The following is an 18614-nucleotide window of genomic DNA, read 5'->3' as shown; positions in this document are numbered from 1 at the left end:
TTATTTACTCAATTCCAGAATGCTCAGCTTCACAATTGCTAACTCATACCACTGTGAGTTAGTTCTTTTCCTTCTCATCTATCTCAGCATGTTATTCATTTGTAACACAGTTGGGTTCTTATGGTACTCTGTGTGTGTGTGTGTGTGTGTGTGTGTATCTATCTATATTTTTTGAGACAGGTCTCACTCCAGGCAGGCGTGCAGTAGCCCAAGCATAGCTCACTGCAGCCTTGAACTCCTGGGCTCAAATGATCCTTCCACCTCAGCTTCTTGAGTAGCTAGTGCTACAGGTGCATACCACCATACCTGGCTAATTTTTTTTGAGACGCAGTCTCACGTTGTCACCCAGGCTGGAGTGCAGTGGTGCAATCTCAGCTCACTGCAACTTCCACCTCCAGAATTCAAGCGATTCTCATGCCTCAGCCTCCTGAGTAGCTGGGATTACTGGCGTACACCACCACACCCAGCTAACTTTTGTATTTTTAGTAGAGACAGGGTTTCACCATGTTGGCCAGGCTGGTCTCGAACTCCTGACCTCAAGTGATCCGCCTGCCTCAGCCTCCCAAAGTGCTGGGATTTACAAGCATGAGCCACTGTGCCCAGCCTACCCGACTAATTTTTTTTTTTTTTTTTTTTTTGAGATGGAGTCTCACTCTGTCACCCAGTCTGGAGTGCAGTGGCATGATCTTGGCTCACTGCAAGCTCCACCTCCCCGGTTCATGCCATTCTCCTGCCTCAGCCTCCCGAGTAGCTGGGACTACAGGCACCCGCCATCAGGCCCAGATAATTTTTTTGTATTTTTAGTAGAGATGGGGTTTCACCGTGTTAGCCAGGATGGTCTCGATCTCCTGACCTCGTGGTCCACCTGCCTCGGCCTTCCAAAGTGCTGGGATTACAGGCATGAGCCACTGTGCCTGGCCCTACACAGCTAATTCTTAAAAATCATTTGCAGAGACAGGGTCTCACTATGTTGGCCAAGCTGGTCTTCTGCCCTCAAGTGATTCTTCTGCCTTTGCCTCACAAAGCGTTAATATTACAGGCGTGAGCCACTGCATCTGGCCTGATATTTCATTTTGGGTCTGTCTTTGCCCACATCTTGGCTAATTTAAATTATTTCCTTTGGAAATACATGCCACTAACATAGTACTGAAAGTCAGAACTATACAAAAGTTATACTCAGAGACATGTCACTCTCCCATATGTCTTCTACTCTGTTTCCATCTGCCCCATTCTTTCCATCCATTCTTGCTTACTCATTGTAAGTGACCAATCTCATTATTCTTCTGGTTTTGTGGGTTTTGCAGAAATGAACAGAAATGTATATTATTTCCCCTCTTGCTTACATGAAAAGTGGCAAACTATTGGTAGTGTTTTGCACTGTGTCCCAGGCTTCGTGTTGTTACATTGTTATGGGAACTGTTGCTCAGTTCTCCCTCCACTGTCAGGAACATTTAAACTCTCTCACCACTAGCCACCCACCCCTTCACTTAGTTCACTCTACTTCTCAGTCTGACCTCAGCCCAAGCATCACCTCTCCTGGGGACATTTCTCTGACCTCCCTGACTAGGGCAATACCATTTTAATATTATACTTTATTTCCTTTCTTGTAGCACTTACCACAATTGCAGGCTTAGATTTATTCATGTGAATATTTGATTCGAATTTGTCTCACATAAGTACTGTGTGGGCTGGGACCACTGTTCTGCTGTGTTCACTATTGCATCCCCTGACCCAGTTTAGTGCCTGGCACATGATATGTGTTTATTGAATAAAAAAATGAATGAATGAAGTATTGGTAATATATTCCAACAAAGTTCCAATAAAGTCAGTAATCTGGATATCTGACAGGTTACTACTGTAGGCTTTTTTTTTTTTTCTTTTTGGAGACGAAGTCTTGCTCTGTTGCCCATGCTGGAGTGCAATGGTGTGATCTCGGCTCACTGCAACCTCCGCCTCCCAGGTTCAAGTGATTCTCCTGCCTCAGCCTCCTGAGTATCTCGGATTACAGGCATGTGCCACCATGCCCAGCTAATTTTTATATTTTTAGTAGAGACAGGGTTTCACCATGTTGGCCAGGCTGGTCTTGAACTCCTGAACCTCAGGTGAACCACCCGCCTCAGCCTTCCAAAGTGCTGGGATTATAGGCATGAGCCACCATGCTCAGCCAATTTTGCGAATAATAAGTTCAAAACTTATGCTTTCTTCACTTTGGGTCTACCACCTTCAGAGAAGGCCAAATAAATAAAAACAATTTTCTTGAGGTTTTGAAAAGTATTTAATCTGCCTGTCTTTATTCTCAATTTCCCCTTATATTTTCCTAAGAATATGGCCTGTTTTCATCTTTCTAAAGATTAACCCATGCCATCCCCAATGCCTGGAGAGCCTCCTTTTTGTTCCCCACTAACTGCTCCTCAGTGACCCTCTTAGCCACCTGTGAACAGACATAGCCAAGTCTGATGGATGTTCTCTAAACCTCTTCCCTTCTGTAGCAAAATAACTCTGTATTTTAGCTACATTTCTCAACCTTCTTTGCAGCTAGATGTGGCCATGCCTTTTAGTTATGGCCAATGAAATGTAAATAGAAATAATACGTGTAACTTTCAAGAAGTGTCCTTAAAAATATGCCCTTTTCTGTGCCCTTCCTCCTTCCTGCTGGCTGAAAAGAGGAAATGATGGCTTAAACTGGAGCAGTCATCTCAGACTTTCAGCTGGAGAAACAAGATTGAGAAGCCTGAGATGTGAAGTACTATGTTATCCCTAGGCAGTTTACTTCCATACTTGAGAGAAGAGAGAGAGAGAAACACAGAGAGGCAGAGAGAATCAACTCGTTTGAGCTACTGATGTTTGGGTTTTCTGTCACTCACAGCCAAAATCTTAATTCATTGTAGCTTGCTTTACCATAACATCCAGACCTAGAGCCAAATTACCACTTAGAGAGCAGGAATAAATAGCCCAAACAAAGCTCACATCTGTTGATTGGATGATCCCACACAAAGGAAAGCAATGATTTAGGAATCATTATAAGAATGACCACTTTAGGTCTAGGGGACCATGATGACATAAGGATGAAGTCAATTCAGAGGCAATGGCAGACGTCCATATCTTTATTCACTCAGCACCCTTCTCTCTCGTCCATTGAGTGAGTAGCTAACCTGCTTCCAGACTCAGCCCAAATGTCGCCTCCATGAACCCATTCCTGACCAGCTTTCTGACTCAGGTAGAACTGATTATTCACATCTTAGAGCCACCCTTTTCCATCCTCTACCAGCCCCACTCTGTTATCCTATATTTATTCTATCAAGTGTTTATAACACCTTAGTACCCTTAATTCTTTATTAGGAAGCTCTTTGTGAGTAGGAACTGCATGTCTTATCTATATATTTCTAGTGTAATTTCTGGCACATACAGCCACTATTAAATAAGAGTTGAAATGAATAAATACTTGTCTTATGAAATCCAGCCAAGAAACATATATACTTATAAAATGAGATCATTTTTACACATGGTGTAGGAACACAATCTCCAAGCCCATGGTGATTTCTGTCAACTTTTAGATATTCTTCTTCCCTTTAAGCACTGTCTCTACTCTTTTTTAACTGACCTATTCAGTCACTCAAATGGAAAATTAAAAGCACTTGCTTTGCCTACAACGTAATAATTGATTCAGGCAACGGTCATCAGTGAAAGCTGTCAATCTAAAATAAGCAACAGAGAGGCTGACTCTCCAAAACAAAGAATTTACTTGGGAATAGCAAGAAATTGCCATTCAGAATGCGATTCACCATAGGCACATACAAAGAGGCTGAGGCAAGGGGAAGTTTTTTTTTGTTGTTGTTGTTTTTTATTGATCATTCCCCTTCTGATCGCAGAAGGGGATTTGGCAGGGTCATAGGACAATAGTGGAGGGAAGGTCAGCAGATAAACAAGTGAACAAAGGTCTCTGGTTTTCCTAGGCAGAGGACCCTGCGGCCTTCCGCAGTGTTTGTGTCCCTGGGTACTTGAGATTAGGGAGTGGTGATGACTCTTAAGGAGCACGCTGCCTTCAAGCATCTGTTTAACAAAGCACATCTTGCACCGCCCTTAATCCATTTAACCCTGAGTGGACACAGCACATGTTTCAGAGAGCACAGGGTTGGGGGTAAGGTCATAGATCAACAGGATCCCAAGGCAGAAGAATTTTTCTTAGTACAGAACAAAATGAAAAGTCTCCCATGTCTACTTCTTTCTACACAGACACAGCAACCATCCGATTTCTCAATCTTTTCCCCACCTTTCCCCCTTTTCTATTCCACAAAACCGCCATTGTCATCATGGCCCGTTCTCAATGAGCTGTTGGGTACACCTCCCAGACGGGGTGGTGGCCGGGCAGAGGGGCTCCTCACTTCCCAGTAGGGGCGGCTGGGCAGTGGCGCCCCCCACCTCCCGGACGGGGCGGCTGGCCGGGCGGGGGGGCTGACCCCCCACCTCCCTCCCGGACGGGGCGGCTGGCTGGGCGGGGGCTGACCCCCACCTCCCTCCCGGATGGGGTGGCTGCCGGGCGGAGGGGCTCCTCACTTCTCAGACGGGGCGGCTGCCGGGCGGACGGTCTCCTCACTTCTCAGACGGGGCGGCCGGGCAGAGGCGCTCCTCACATCCCAGATGGGGCGGCGGGGCAGAGGCGCTCCCCACATCTCAGACGATGGGCGGCCGGGCAGAGACGCTCTTCACTTCCTAGATGGGATGGCGGCAGGGAAGAGGCGCTCCTCACTTCCTAGATGGGATGGCGGCCGGGAAGAGGTGCTCCTCACTTCCTAGGTGGGATGGTGGCCGGGCAGAGACGCTCCTCACTTTCCAGAGTGGGCAGCCAGGCAGAGGGGCTCCTCACATCCCAGACGATGGGCGGCCAGGCAGAGACGCTCCTCACTTCCCAAACAGGGTGGCAGCCGGGCAGAGGCTGCAATCTCGGCACTTTGGGAGGCCAAGGCAGGCGGCTGGGAGGTGGAGGTTGTAGCCAGCCAAGATCACGCCACTGCACTCCAGCCTGGGCACCATTGAGCACTGAGTGAACGAGACTCCGTCTGCAATCCCGGCACCTCGGGAGGCCGAGGCTGGCGGATCACTCGCGGTTAGGAGCTGGAGACTAGCCTAGCCCGGCCAACGCAGCGAAACCCCGTCTCCACCAAAAAAATACGAAAACCAGTCAGGTGTGGTGGCGTGCGCCTGCAATCGCAGGCACTCCGCCGGCTGAGGCAGGAGAATCAGGCAGGGAGGTTGCAGTGAGCCGAGATGGCAGCAGTACAGTCCAGCTTCGGCTAAGCATCAGAGGGAGACCGTGGAAAGACAGGGAGAGGGAGACCGTGGGGAGACGAGGGAGAGGGGGAGGGGGAGGGGGAGGGAGAGGGAGGGGAAGTTTTTAAGTGAAAAAAAGGAGACATCCACGTAAGCTGCTTTGAAACAAATCCATTGGTTACAGAGGCTTGTTGCGGGAGTTGGCACTGGTTTATTACTGGAGACAGCCATTGTTAGGTGAGTGTCCTTTGCAAGTGGCTTATCTGGAATAGTGCGGGTTTGAGGAATTTCTTGCAATAATTTCTATTACAGATATAGATGTGTGAGGGCTCCTTCTTTGTGGCTTCTCAGCTGCATTTTGAAAGAATATGACTTAAGTGACTCAATTTTGATACTGATAACTTCCACAAAGTTAAAACCATTGATATAAAAATTGAGGGGAACAGGATGTTTATTGGATGTCAAAGTATCGCCCAACAGATTACTTACTAATTCCAAATGAGTGTTTTTTTACAATGGAAAGATTAAATTTAGCATCACTCATAGTGGGATTGCCTTACACTATGTCCTCCTGATATGATGCAACATGAAGTACATAATATATCTATGGTGTGTCCTTGCTAAAAAAAAAAAAAAAATTTAAATCTAATTATGCTTCTATGCTTAAGTTTCCAGAAATATAGGGCAAAGGGAAACACGTTAAAAGAAACTATAAGGGGAAAGCCAGACAAATCCAAAATGTGAGGCATTCTACAAGTTAACAGGCCTAAACTGGGATGTAGGTTAAAAGTGACCAATGCAATGCAAGACTGCATTCTAGACAGAAAAAACAACGGCAACAACCAAACAACTAGAAAATATGTTTGAGACAATTGGAAAATTTTGAATATGGTTTGAATATGTACTGGATATGAGATAGCATTATGGAATTATATATTTCCTTGTGTGTGATAATATTATGTTTATGAAAGAAAATGTCCTTGTTCTAAGGAATTGCATGCTGAAAAGTAAAATACTTGCAACTTATGTTCAAAGAGTTAAAAAAAATGAAAACAGGCCATGTTGTTAGTACCTGATAAGGGGCAAATGGGAACAGTCAGATAAAGGGAGACAGATGAGATACTTTTCAGAACTTTAAGTTTCTGAGAGTGTGTGTCCCCACTTATGTAGAAACACAGAGGAAGTAAATGTAGCAAAAGACTAACAGTTGATGAGTCTAGATGAGGGCACACAGGCTACTATTCCTTCAACTTTCCTATTAATTTGAAAATTTTCAAAATCAAAAGTTAGCAGAAAATGTTAGTGAAATTATGATTTTGAGTTGGCCAAGAAAAGAATTCCTACATTGATTATTGTCTCTGTGTCGTATTTCATTTTAAAAAGAATTCATGATTGGCCGGACGCGGTCACTCACGCCTATAATCCCAGCACTTTGGGAGGTTGAGGTGGGCAGATCACCTGAGGTCAGGAGTTTGAGAGCAGCCTAGCCAACATGGTGAAACCCCGTCTCTACTAAAAGTACAAAAATTAGCCAGGTGTGGTGGTGGCATGTTTGAAGCCCAGCTACTCGGGAGGCTGAAGATAGAGAATCACTTGAACCCAGGAGGTGGAGGTTGCAGTCAGTGGAGATTGTGCCATTGCACTCCAGCCTGGGCAACAAGAGTGAAACTCTGTCTGGAAAAAAAAAAAATTATGGTTACTCTTGGCTATTTACTGTAATCCTTTGGATTTATGAAGTGCCAAATCTTGTGCTAAATGCTATGCATGTGCAATCTCGCTTAATCCTCACAACAGCATGAGGTAGAAACTATTGTTAGCTTCATTTCTCAGAAATGTTGAGTGACATTGACATGTTCAGCATTACACAGGTAGGAAGACAGAGCCAGGATCTGAAGCCAGGCAGTCTGATTCCTGAGCCTGTGAACTTCACCACTTTTATACTTGCATCTAGTGTCCATGCCATCATATAGTCATAGGAGTAGCATAGCCATGCACAGCTGGATTATTTTAATCACATATTTGAATTGTCTGTATGCAAGGCAGCATCTTCAAAAATATTGAAATCAGACAGAACATCAGCAAGCCAGAGTCTGGGCTCTTGACTCAGTTCTCTTAAAGATTAATTCCCCTTCTATGATTAAAACAACTATGAGCTACTAATTGCAACTTTATAAAAATGCTTTAAATACCCTGCATAAAATTATATCCTTACTCTCTGCATTATACTTAGATGTTTTACTATTATATTAGTGTTAAATTGAAGAAAAGCATCAAGTTAAAATATAACACATGAAAGTATCTTAGTCAAGCACAAAAGTCAAAATTTTGGACACTATTTGAAATAGCCCTTTGATGTGTTCTAGGGACACTCAAGAGGGCTTCTGTGTTACTACTGGCCTGGAATAGACATAACATTGAGAAGCATCAAGTTTTAGAGACTGTTCAGTAACCAGGCACAAGCTCAAGTCATGCTTACTGGGAATATTTTTTAAACCTGGACTGCGGAGGTCCCCACAATTCCATTTAACATATTTACATTATTATAGGCTACAGAAGGAGGTCTGAACATCTAAGAAAATGTCGATGTAGAAATAAAGATGGAAACAAGATGAGATAAAAGTGTTAGTATAGTCAACACATAATTGTTTTCATTAACTTATGATGTTAATTAACTTACAATGTGACTCTATTAGAAGGGAGATTCTTACTTGACAATTACTGATGAGATGCAAATGACATACAAACTTTTTCTATATCAAAAAAAGCTGACACTGACCGTTTGCATGAAAATTAAGTAAAAAAAATGGATTGTGAGTTCAATAAACCTCTTGTATCTGAGGAAAAAAGTGATGTGGCACATATAAAGAACCATTGTCTAGGAGATAAAAGGCACCAGCTGGACGCAAAGAAAAAAAAATATGTTCTCAAGATGATGTGGTGGCAGAGCTAAGAATGGGAGTAGAGAGTTTCAAGGTAAATATGGACATGAGATGTTCCCACTTCAGCTAGATCTGAATCCTTGTTTCTCATTGAGGAACAGAACCAAATGGATGTAGAACTCACTGATATCTCACAAGATCTCCATTCCTTTCTTGACTTTAAAACAGGCTTGGTGTTTGTCTCTGTGCTCCTTAGATGACACCTTTTCCTGAGAACAATCAGTTCAAGTGCAGGTCATTGGTGTTCCAGGGAGCCACTGAGTCCAGATGGTTGTGCCATTCCTATAGCCTGATAAGGATCTCTGCTATCCCTAGTCGTTGCCCAACATGTAGACACCCCATAGTGATTCTTTCCCAGAACCTCTCCTTAAGAGTGTTTCTTGAATGTTTCTTGCCTAACTCCCATTGATCTTCTATACTTTTCTGCTCCAACCCCTATAAGGCCCATTTCATGATATACTAATTACCCTACCTTCTCAAGTCCTCTTTGTAGTGCCCTTTACTTCCTACCTCAACTGAAACCTGCTGTCCTATGAGGACGTGATTTCACCCGGAGGAAGTCCCACATTTTCTATGAACCTCAGACTTTGGAGATGGGCTTTATGTCCTCTTCACTCACTGCCATTACTTTTGGGTAAAAGCTCATGCTTCTCCAAGTTTCAGGTCTAGCTCTCCCATCCTCTACTCCTCCTCTGTTCCAAACTCCCACTTCTGGTCACACGCCTCAATCACAGCATCTTTTTTCTTCTACTCTTCCTAAGTCTTCCCATATTCATGAATAACTCCTCTGTCCTTGTGGATGGTCTGTGTCCTATCTTGTCAGCAACAGACTCTTACCTCTAGAGGCTTCTACCTTCCTGGTCACAACTGACAAAGACTCTCTCCTTGACCAAATTTTAGTCAGGCTCCACTAAGCCTTCTTCTCAACTAAGCCTCAACATTTGAACTTCTGTGTCTATGTTTGCATTGCCCAATTTTAGAGAGAATTCTGCTAAGTCAGTTTAGCCAGATTCTCCCATCCTTGATATTTGATCACCTTCAGTATCTGATCAAATTTCTCATTTCCCATGTGGCATCTGATCACCCAGGGCTGTCTTCATCAGGAATCTTGTTGGTCAGTTTAGCCTTCTAGCCTTGATGTCTTCTCATAGTAATTCTCCATCCTCTGACATCTTCTCCCCTCTCCCTGCCATTTTGCTGTAAATCCTCACTTTTCCTTGTTGTATTTGGAGTTAAGCTCAATCTTTCTCCCCTATTGCAAAGCCCCACTGAAGTAGTCCCTTGAAAAAGGTTTTCTTTACTGCCTTTAACAAGTATCAGAATAATTTTTTCCTTAATACACCCCAGCATTTGAGGTCACCCCGGAACATTGAAATAATAGATTTGAGCATCCCATTCAGAGGATAAGACCACTCTAAAACTATAATAGAAAATCAAGAAGCCATAGAAGAAAAAATGGAAAGAGACTGGGGCAGTGGCTCATGCCTGTAATCCCAGCACGTTGGGAGGCTGAGGCAGGTGAAACGCTTGAGCCCAGGAGTTCAAGACCAGCCTGGGCAACATGGTGAGATCCCACCTCCACAAAAAATACAAAAAAAAAAAAAATTAGGTGGCCATGGTGATGCCTGCCTATAGTCCCAGCCACTTGGGGTGGTTGAGTGGGAGGATCGTTTGATAATTCAGGGAATTATCTGAAGTTACCTAAGCCCAGGAGGTTGAGGCTGCAGTGAGCCGTAATCATGCCACTGCATTCCAGCCTCGGTGGCAGAGCGGTCTTGTCTCAAAAATAATAAATATGTAAAATAAAAAGAAAAAATGGAAAGATAACAAGCTGGGGAAAATATTTGCATCACTTTGATTTATAGACCAAGAGTTATTTTTCTCTATTAAGAGCTCATATAAATAAATATATAAATAATGCCAAGTGAAAAATGAATAGTTCAGGACCAGGTGTGCACATATAATTTCAGCTGTTCAGGAGACTGAGATGGAGGGATCACTTGAGGAGTTCGAGTCTAGCCTGGGCAACATAGTGAGACTTGACGCTTAATACAAAACAAATGAGCAGTTCACAAAAAAATAGAAATACATCTTTCCAAAAAATGCATTCAACCTTACACATAATAAGAGAAGCACAAATTTAAAACTACAGGGAGACACTGCTTTTTCAAATTAGGGAGGATCAAAACATTTAACAATATCATGTACGGTAAGGGTAGGACAAGGAAACAGATACTTTGAACACTATTGACAGTAACATTTTTTCAAGCTAGTTTCTGCCTCTGCAACACTTAAATGCACTCACTCACCCACGAAGGTCAGTAATGTCTGCCCTACTGGCTAACTTTATTTTACTTGACTTTTTGGGAGCATGTGACACTATTGATCCTAACCCTAAATTTCTTGAAACTCCCTATTCCCTTCTGTGGCTCTGACACCCTCCCACTTGTTGCTCCTTCTCAGTTTCCCTCTTTCTTTGCCCACTCTCTAAATATGATGTTCTTAGGGTTCTGTTCTTTGCCCTAGCAAACTAATACACTGTTCAAACTCAAAATGTTCTACACTTCTCACGATTCACCTTCTCAATTGCCTCTCACTCATCTGAGCCTGGTTATTATTTGCATATCTTTTCTCAGCATCAAGTTAATCTTACAGGACATGCTTTCTGAGAGTTGCACAATGGTTTATAAAATGCTCAAGTCCAGTGGATCAGAAAGTATATAGGCAAAGCACCTTATGGTGAGAGGTGAGAGACTGGCTTCCAGCTATAATGTTAGTTAGGATTCAGAATTCTCCTATGGGCTGGGTGCAGTGGCTCATGCTTGTAATCCCAGCACTTTGGGAGGTTGAGGCAGGCAGATCACGAGGTCAGGAGTTCGAGACCAGCCTGGCCAACACAGTGAAACACCGTCTCTACTAAAAATACAAAAATTAGCTGGGCATGGTGGCAGGCGCCTGTAATCCCAGTTACTTGAGAGGCTGAGGCAGGAGGATCGCTTGAACTCAGGAGGCAGAGGTTGCAGTGAGCCGAGATCGCCTCACTGCACTCCAGCCTGGGCAAAAGAGCTAGACTCTGTTTCAAAAAAAAAAAAAGAAAAAAGAATTCTGCTATGCCAGGTGGGTAGCTTGGTGTGAGATGTCCTCTCCATAAATCAAGCCAAGAAAGCAGAAGTTTACAACAAAATTCAGAGAAATATTATCAATTAAATTACCTACATTTGAATAACATAGAGATATTTTAATGCAATAGCATAGTAAATGTTACTATGTAAAAACCAGCAATAGTGCCACATCACATCCACTTATTACTATAGGAGCAAGGCTTTAAATCTCTTAAACTTGATTTTAAAACATCAAGTGTAATATCATTCTGATAAAAGATGATTAGGATAAATTAAATTTGTAAATTATTTTGATCATTTGTTCATGCTGTTTGTATTGCTGCCTGAAAAATGTTCCATGATATTATTAATCACCCAGATAGTGAAACAGAGACATCATAAATTGCCTATTCTTTGTCTTCTCTCTTATCTCCTGTCCCCTTCCCTTACATCTCTCCTTCCCCATGACTTCCTCCCTCAGCTCCCAGCACTTGGGCATCAGGTCAGTCTCTCAGAAGAAATACACATTACTTTCTGTTCTAATTGTTCTTCTAGAGTCTTGATTTATTTTCTTCCTATTTCTCATACTACTACTGCCCCAAACTTATCTGCAATGTATGATGTTCAAACTAATAAAAGGTGGTGACTTGATTGGGTTGATTAGAAACCATCTAACATGGGGTACACCTGGTGGGCAGAGTTCTTGATCTTCCTCATAAGCCAGTGGTATAAACAATTGTTACACAAACTGTGGTCTGGTATCACCTGGAAGCTTGTTAGAAATGCAGACTCTCAGGCCCCACCCCAGAACTACTGAGTCAAATTTTGCATTTTAACAATATCCTCATATACACGGTAATGTTTGAGAGGCCCACACTCAAAACATCCTAAACTTTTCTCACCACCCACCTTCTCAATTACCTCTGATCTAATTGTCTCTTGTTTGATCGTCATGACAGAGCCCCAGGTGACACATATGTACTTTAAGGTTTGGGAAACACTGATTTAGTTGTCCTTACCCAATTGTCTTGGCGAGGCTGTAGACCCACATGACACAGGGCACGCCGATATCCACATAATAAATTATCTGAAGCTACCTTTTTCAGGTGACAGTATAACCTGCAGGCATTGGACGCTTTGTAGTCATTCAGTTGAGACAGTTCAAAACTGAGCCCCAGACTAATAGTGTAAAGCAAGAATACCATGGACAGCGCTCCAGCACTCACTGTTCTTGGTGTGAGACCCTTGTAGGTCAAAACCTTATCCAACCTGGCGGCCCAGGACGACTTTGAATGTGACCCAACACAAATTTGTAAACTTTCTTAAAACATTATGAATTTTTTGCGATTTTTTTTAAAGCTCATCAGCCGTCCTTAGTGTAGTTTAGGTGTGGCCCAAGACAGTTCTTCTAATGTGGCCCAGGGAAGCCCAAAGATTGGACACCCCTGATGGAGGTGGTGGAGCGCCCACAGGGCCGCTGGTGTAAGACATGCTTGAATCCATCATCACCTCACTCTGGGAATTGAACTTGTTAATTGTCCCCTCTGGGCCTTAGTTTCTTTCAGCTGTAAAATTGAAATGACAATACTTATCTAACATAGCTTGTTACTGGAAAAAAAATCACTATACAACACAAACAGGTGTTCAATCAATATTAGTTTCTTCTTTTTTCTTGTCTTATAACACCTCAATTAAAGTTAGTTAACAAAAAGTCCTTGAAAAAGAAAAATAAATTGCCTCTAGTTTGGAGCTAATGTCCATGCGTACGGCACCAAAGCTGTCAAAATTAGTGGTGGTGGTGGTAGAAGGGGTGAAGTAGAGATGCCTAGCCTAGTGCCCAGAGTCTTCAAATTTTCTCACTAACTATAGGAGCCTCAGGAGGAGAGCTGGGGTGCAGACATGCTCAGCTCCTGCACCTTTAGCCTCAGTAGGGAGGCCCTGCATAGCTGCTGTGGCTTCAGCCTGTGACCTGGCTCTACACTAGGGATTCTGAGGAGCCATTCTTTGAAGAATCAGCCTCCTTAGCAACTCTTGTTAACCAAGCTGTGTTTGGTTCCTTTCTACTGAGTTTATCCCACCACCACCACTCCTCTGGGGCTGAGTCCCTTGCCCCTGAGCCTGAGTGTCCCATCTTTCTACAGCTGGCTTGCATCCCTTTGTGGAGCAGCTTTTCCCTCTGAAACTCAGTCTGTCTTTGGATGAAGAGTTGGCTGAGGATTGCATCAGTCGGTGCCTTTACAGCTAGAGCTGCTTTCCTTGCTCCCCAAAGGTTTGTTCTGAGGTACTTCTTCTTTATTTGAGATGGAGTCTCACTCTGTCAGCCAGGCTAGAGTGCAGTGGCGCGATCTCAGCTCACTGTGACCTCTGCCTCCCAGGTTCAAGTGATTCTCCTGCCTCAGACTCCCAGGTAGCTGGGGTTACAGGTGCTCGACACCATGCCTGGCTAATTTTTGTATTTTTTTTTAGTAGAGACACGGTTTCACCATGTTGGCCAGGCTGGTCTCAAACTCTTGACCTCAAGTGATCTGCCCACCTCCCAAAGTGCTGGGATTACAGGCATGAGCCACCCCACCATGCCCGGCCTGTTCTGACATTCTGATACCAAATATTTGTCCAACTCAGATTTGTTGTCTCCTCAGTCTACTCTTCCTCTTTTCATCTTATACAGCCCTAACAATAATCATCTTTTCTCTTCTATGCCATGGATCTAAAAGTTAAAATTTAAGATGCATCAGATTAAGATGACATTTTAGTTTCTCTTGTGGGATTTTATTTTATTTTAATTTTTATTTTTATTGAGACGGTGTCTCGCTCTTGTTACCCAGGCTGGGGTGCAATGGCACAATCTCTCCTCACTGAGACCTCCGCCTCCTGGGTTCAAGCAATTCTCCTGCCTTAGCCTTCCGAGTAGCTGGAATTACAGGCGCTCGTCACCACGCCCGGCTAATTTTTTGTATTTTCAGTAGAGACGGGGTTTCGCCATGTTGGCCAGGCTGATCTCGAACTCGTGACCTTAGGTGATCCACCCACCTTGGCCTCCCAAAGTGTTGGGATTACATGCGTGATCCACCTGTGCCCAGCCCACATCTGCTTCTTAAAGATGTTCACTGCAGTGTCTCTAAAAATGTAAACCATATTTGAACCAGAGACCAGATGATGCTCAACAGTTGTCCGACACTACCAGGAAGCAGCAGTGGGCCCCTGGCCTGCATGAGTGGGTGGGGCAGGTCACTATGAGTGAGAGTGAACTGTAGTCAGTGGCTTTCTGGGATAAAAATACTACACTTCCTCTGGGTTCTAACTTGTTTTGGGCATAAGGTTTGTCAGGATTGACTCTCCCTTTTGCCTTCCATATTCTTCCACTTAAGGTAATTTATGCCCATCCCCATGCCTAGACCTAGATATGCAAATAATGTGATCCCAAGTATCAAACTTATATTCTTTAAATATTGGCTCAGTGTTCACTGAGAGCAAAGACTGAGTGCTCTGTGGGAAGGGCACGGAAGGAGCATGGAGAATCCCTGGTGCCAGCCCTCCTTGTTCCCTCTTCCAGAGCACTGCAGCTTCGGTCCCAAACTTAACTACTCTGCTTCTTGCCGACAAGGCCAGGCAGCCTTCTGGCCTCTCTCCTTGAAAGACCGGATGGTGACCACCTCAGTCACCCCAGGAGGCCGTTGGGTTTCACTCCTTGCAACCTACTTATGGGAGCTTCACTTACAACCACACACATTACTTCTTCCTGGGAGGTCACATTTTCCCAGGAGTGTTTGGGGCGTCTCACATGCTGGTGCCTAGGCATCAGCTGACTAGCCCCTCCCCCCGTCTCGTTGAGGCGACACGTCCATATTTATTATTTATTAACAATACGACCACACTCTTTGTCTGTTCTAAAGGGCGGGTGTATCAGGAGAGGAAAAAAAGGGGGAGTCCTTTTGCGCCTCAATCTCTGCTCCACAGGCAAGAGCCTGGAAGTTTCTTTTACCCATCCTTCCACCTTGAGAGTGATGAACCTCCACGGCCCGAATCCTTTTTCAGTTCTTCCAAACAATTTAAAACTATCCATGCTCTTGTTAAAATCTGTGCATATATTACAAGCTTCTATTCTTTGTACTTATGAACTCTAATAAATGAAGTTAAAGGAAAAAAATACACTGAACACACACACAGTTGTCAGACAGATTTTCTAAAACAAAAGAGGGACCCCCGTCCCCCAACCGAAACCCTGTATCAGCGAGTTCCCTGATAGTGACTTCAAAGAGGAAAGACTTGAACTGGGTTTGTCAGAGAAATCTCTCTAGGTAGAGTATTTTGTTATTTGTCAAACCAGACATCTCGTCTCTGCGAACACCTGGTCAAGCCCGAGGTAATTGCGTAATGTAATAAGAGTGTTTTTATACATTATGCAAATACGCAGCGCTTTCCTGATGGCCAGAACAATCTGATTCCCCACTTTAATCCTGGCCCACGCTCCCAGCCCCCGCCTGGTGGCGTCTCCTGCCCGGAGCTCCGCGCCGCCCCAGGTGAGTCCTGCGCGTTCCCTGCTTTGGGGCCCGCGGGAGGGGCTGGAGCGCAGGCGGAGGGCGGGCCGGGGTAGGGGAGGACCGAGATCCGGGCCCCGACTGCAGCTTCCTCGCGGTGGGGCCGCATTTCCAGGCACCTCCGCCGCCCTTGCCCGCGCGCGGCGAGCGGTTTTTGGGCGTGCCGCCCGGAGGCGCGGAGCCTGCCCGGCGCGCCTCAGCCCTGCAGATCCGGCCCCGGCGGAGGCGGCCGGACCGCGGAGATGCGGGGCGGGGGCAGGGCGCGGGGTAGGTGACTTTATCCCGCCTCTGTTTCCCTGCCCCGGGGAGCAATGACATCACGCGGCCTTCTCCAGGCGCCGACACAAAGAGCGGGGCGGAGAGGCCGCTGCGGGGGGAGCCGGCGGCCGCTGCTGCCGCCCAGGGCTCTGGGGCCCCGCCGGCCAGGCCCGCCGTCCGCGGCCAGTGCCCTTCCTCCTCCTCCTCCTCTGCCGCCGCCTCCTCAGTCGCCGCCGCCCGCGCCGCCCGCGCCCTCCGCGCGCCTCTGAGCCCGCGCCGGGCCGCGCCGGCCCCTTCCCATGCGGGCGGCGCGGGCCCTGGGAGGGGCGCCCGGAGCCAGCCGCGCAGCATGCACTGGGGGGTTGGCTTTGCTTCGTCCAGGCCGTGCGTGGTGGATCTGAGCTGGAACCAGAGCATCTCTTTCTTCGGCTGGTGGGCCGGGTCCGAGGAGCCCTTCTCCTTTTATGGGGACATCATCGCTTTCCCTTTGCAGGATTACGGTGGGATCATGGCAGGGCTGGGCTCCGATCCCTGGTGGAAGAAAACCCTTTACTTGACCGGGGGAGCTTTGCTGGCCGCAGCTGCGTATCTGCTCCACGAACTCCTGGTCATTAGGTGAGCCGGAGAGAGGGCCCCGCACAGGGGCGCAGAGAGGGGCACCTGGCTAGGGCAGGGCTGGCGCGAGAGGGGCCCGTGCCAGCCCCTCGGTCACGCTGCCCAGATGCCCAAGCGTCCTGCAATTACCTTTCCCTAAAGGCATTTGTGGTCACCTGGCCGTGAGGGGCAGTTTGGAGTTGAAAGGAGAATTAAACCGGTGCTGGGAGGGAAAAACATTTGTCTCCCAAAATGCTCTGGGTCACTTGTCGTTATCTATTAAGAAATAGCCTTAGGAGGATCTAAGTGCAGTGTGTTTGCAACAATAGAATTGGGCCCTGCAGAAATAGGTTACACTTTTATGAAATGCCTTGTTTATAAGTAATAATGCTGGAATATTAACTGCTAACCTTATCTTTTACCTAAAGGTTAGTTCTTCACCATCCTTCCCTAAATGTCAACATCAAAAGACTGAAAAATTGCAAAAGCTCCAGAAACCTGCGGGTCCCTGTTAAAGATGCATGACCAAGTGTAGTGGTGGGCAGCTTTGATGCAGCCTTAACCTGGTTCTCTGCTTATCTGGTATTGAACGCCAAGCACCATCTTCAGGCTTAGATGTCATTGTTGTGTGAGCAGTAGGACAGGCTAGCACATGGGTGTGTTGGGCACAACACGGAGTCGCCCAGTGCCGTAAACAGTTGCATCCGCTGCCGCAGAATGTTTACAAGATTGAGTTGGAAATACCAGAAAATGGAGGCCCCTGCTGTTGGTACATCCAGCCGGCACGAGATTTTTGTTTGGGTAGAGTAATACCACAGGGCACTGAGACAGTCGTTTGGCTAATTGATACATCAATTAATGGTTAAAATTTGCATGCATTTGAGCCTTCCGTCACTGGAACATTACCAGAAGCCCAGTTTTCAATAGCTCAGAATGTCTCTTTGCCAGTATTTTCTAAAGTGAGAGAAATGTGTCCACACTGCCTTATTCCAGTGGAGGAATCCTACACAATAGGTTATAAACAAAGACAGTGATAGGTGACCTTTACTAGCCTGCAGGGATCCCAGGAGATTATTGTGATAGCCTAATGTAGGCATTTGGCCTAACGTACATATTTTGAATAGTTCCCATCTCTGAGAGGGTGGGAAATCATTTAGGTTTGGAGAAATGTATTGGTTTTCATATTATTTAGCCATATTTGAGGAAGTTTATTTTAAGCTTGTTGCACATTTAATTCTCTCACTTAACACATTGCCTTGAATCTAGCTGAACCAAACAAAAAAATTTAAAGAGAATTATCTCTCTAGATTATTTGTTAATTGTGCTAGTTTTAGAACTGTATTTCAAGTTAGATTTCAAGCTACCTAAAGAACTAAAACATTTGGGCAGTAATTTAAATGGTAACCCAGTTGTTTCTCAGTTGTATTCTAGTCTAAAGCCTTTGAGGAGATCCCAAACCATGAGGCTTCTCAGCAGTGGAGGGAGTGAAGGCTTCACAGGACCAAGTTTAAAACAAAGCTTAAATGACCTTGCAGAAACAGTGTGGAGCTCAGCTCCCACTCCGGAGTAGGCCATGCCCTGGCAGGTGTGGTCACTGGCGACTGGAGAGCTCTCTGCCCACAGATAGCTACTAACTCATTTAGAGGACTATATACCTCAGCACTGGATGCTTATTTGGACTAAGGAGTTTAATCCTAGGTTGATTCACTTTTTCTTTCTTTTTTTTTTTTTTTCTTTTGAGACTGAGTCTCACTTTGTCGCCCATGTTGGAGTGCAGTGGCTCGATCTCAGCTCATTGCAACCTCCACCTCCCTGGTTCAAGTGATTCTCCTGGCTTAGCCTCCTGAGTAGCTGGGATTACAGGCGTGCACCACCGCGTCTGGATAATTTTTGTATTTTTAGTAGAGATAGGGTTT

At 45.3% G+C, this 18614-nt stretch overlaps 1 protein-coding gene across 4 annotated transcripts in view; it reads left to right on the top strand.

Moving 5' to 3' along the window:
• Nucleotides 1-15693: 15693 nt before the first annotated feature.
• FAXC (failed axon connections homolog, metaxin like GST domain containing) overlaps nucleotides 15694-18614 on the top strand; it is a 79868-nt gene continuing 76947 nt past the window's right edge. Inside the window, exons 1-2 of one of the 4 annotated variants that reach the window (XM_019030163.4) lie at nucleotides 15694-15828; nucleotides 16598-16719. In XM_019030163.4, coding sequence (XP_018885708.1) covers nucleotides 16613-16719 — 107 coding nt within the window. In that variant the 5' untranslated portion in view covers nucleotides 15694-15828; nucleotides 16598-16612. The other 3 variants (XM_019030164.4, XM_019030166.4, XM_004044436.5) reach the window with 3 other exon arrangements.

This window comes from Gorilla gorilla, chromosome 5 (assembly GCF_029281585.2).
Source record: "Gorilla gorilla gorilla isolate KB3781 chromosome 5, NHGRI_mGorGor1-v2.1_pri, whole genome shotgun sequence".
NCBI lineage: Eukaryota > Metazoa > Chordata > Mammalia > Primates > Hominidae > Gorilla > Gorilla gorilla.
This window is presented reverse-complemented; position numbering and strand designations above follow the sequence as displayed.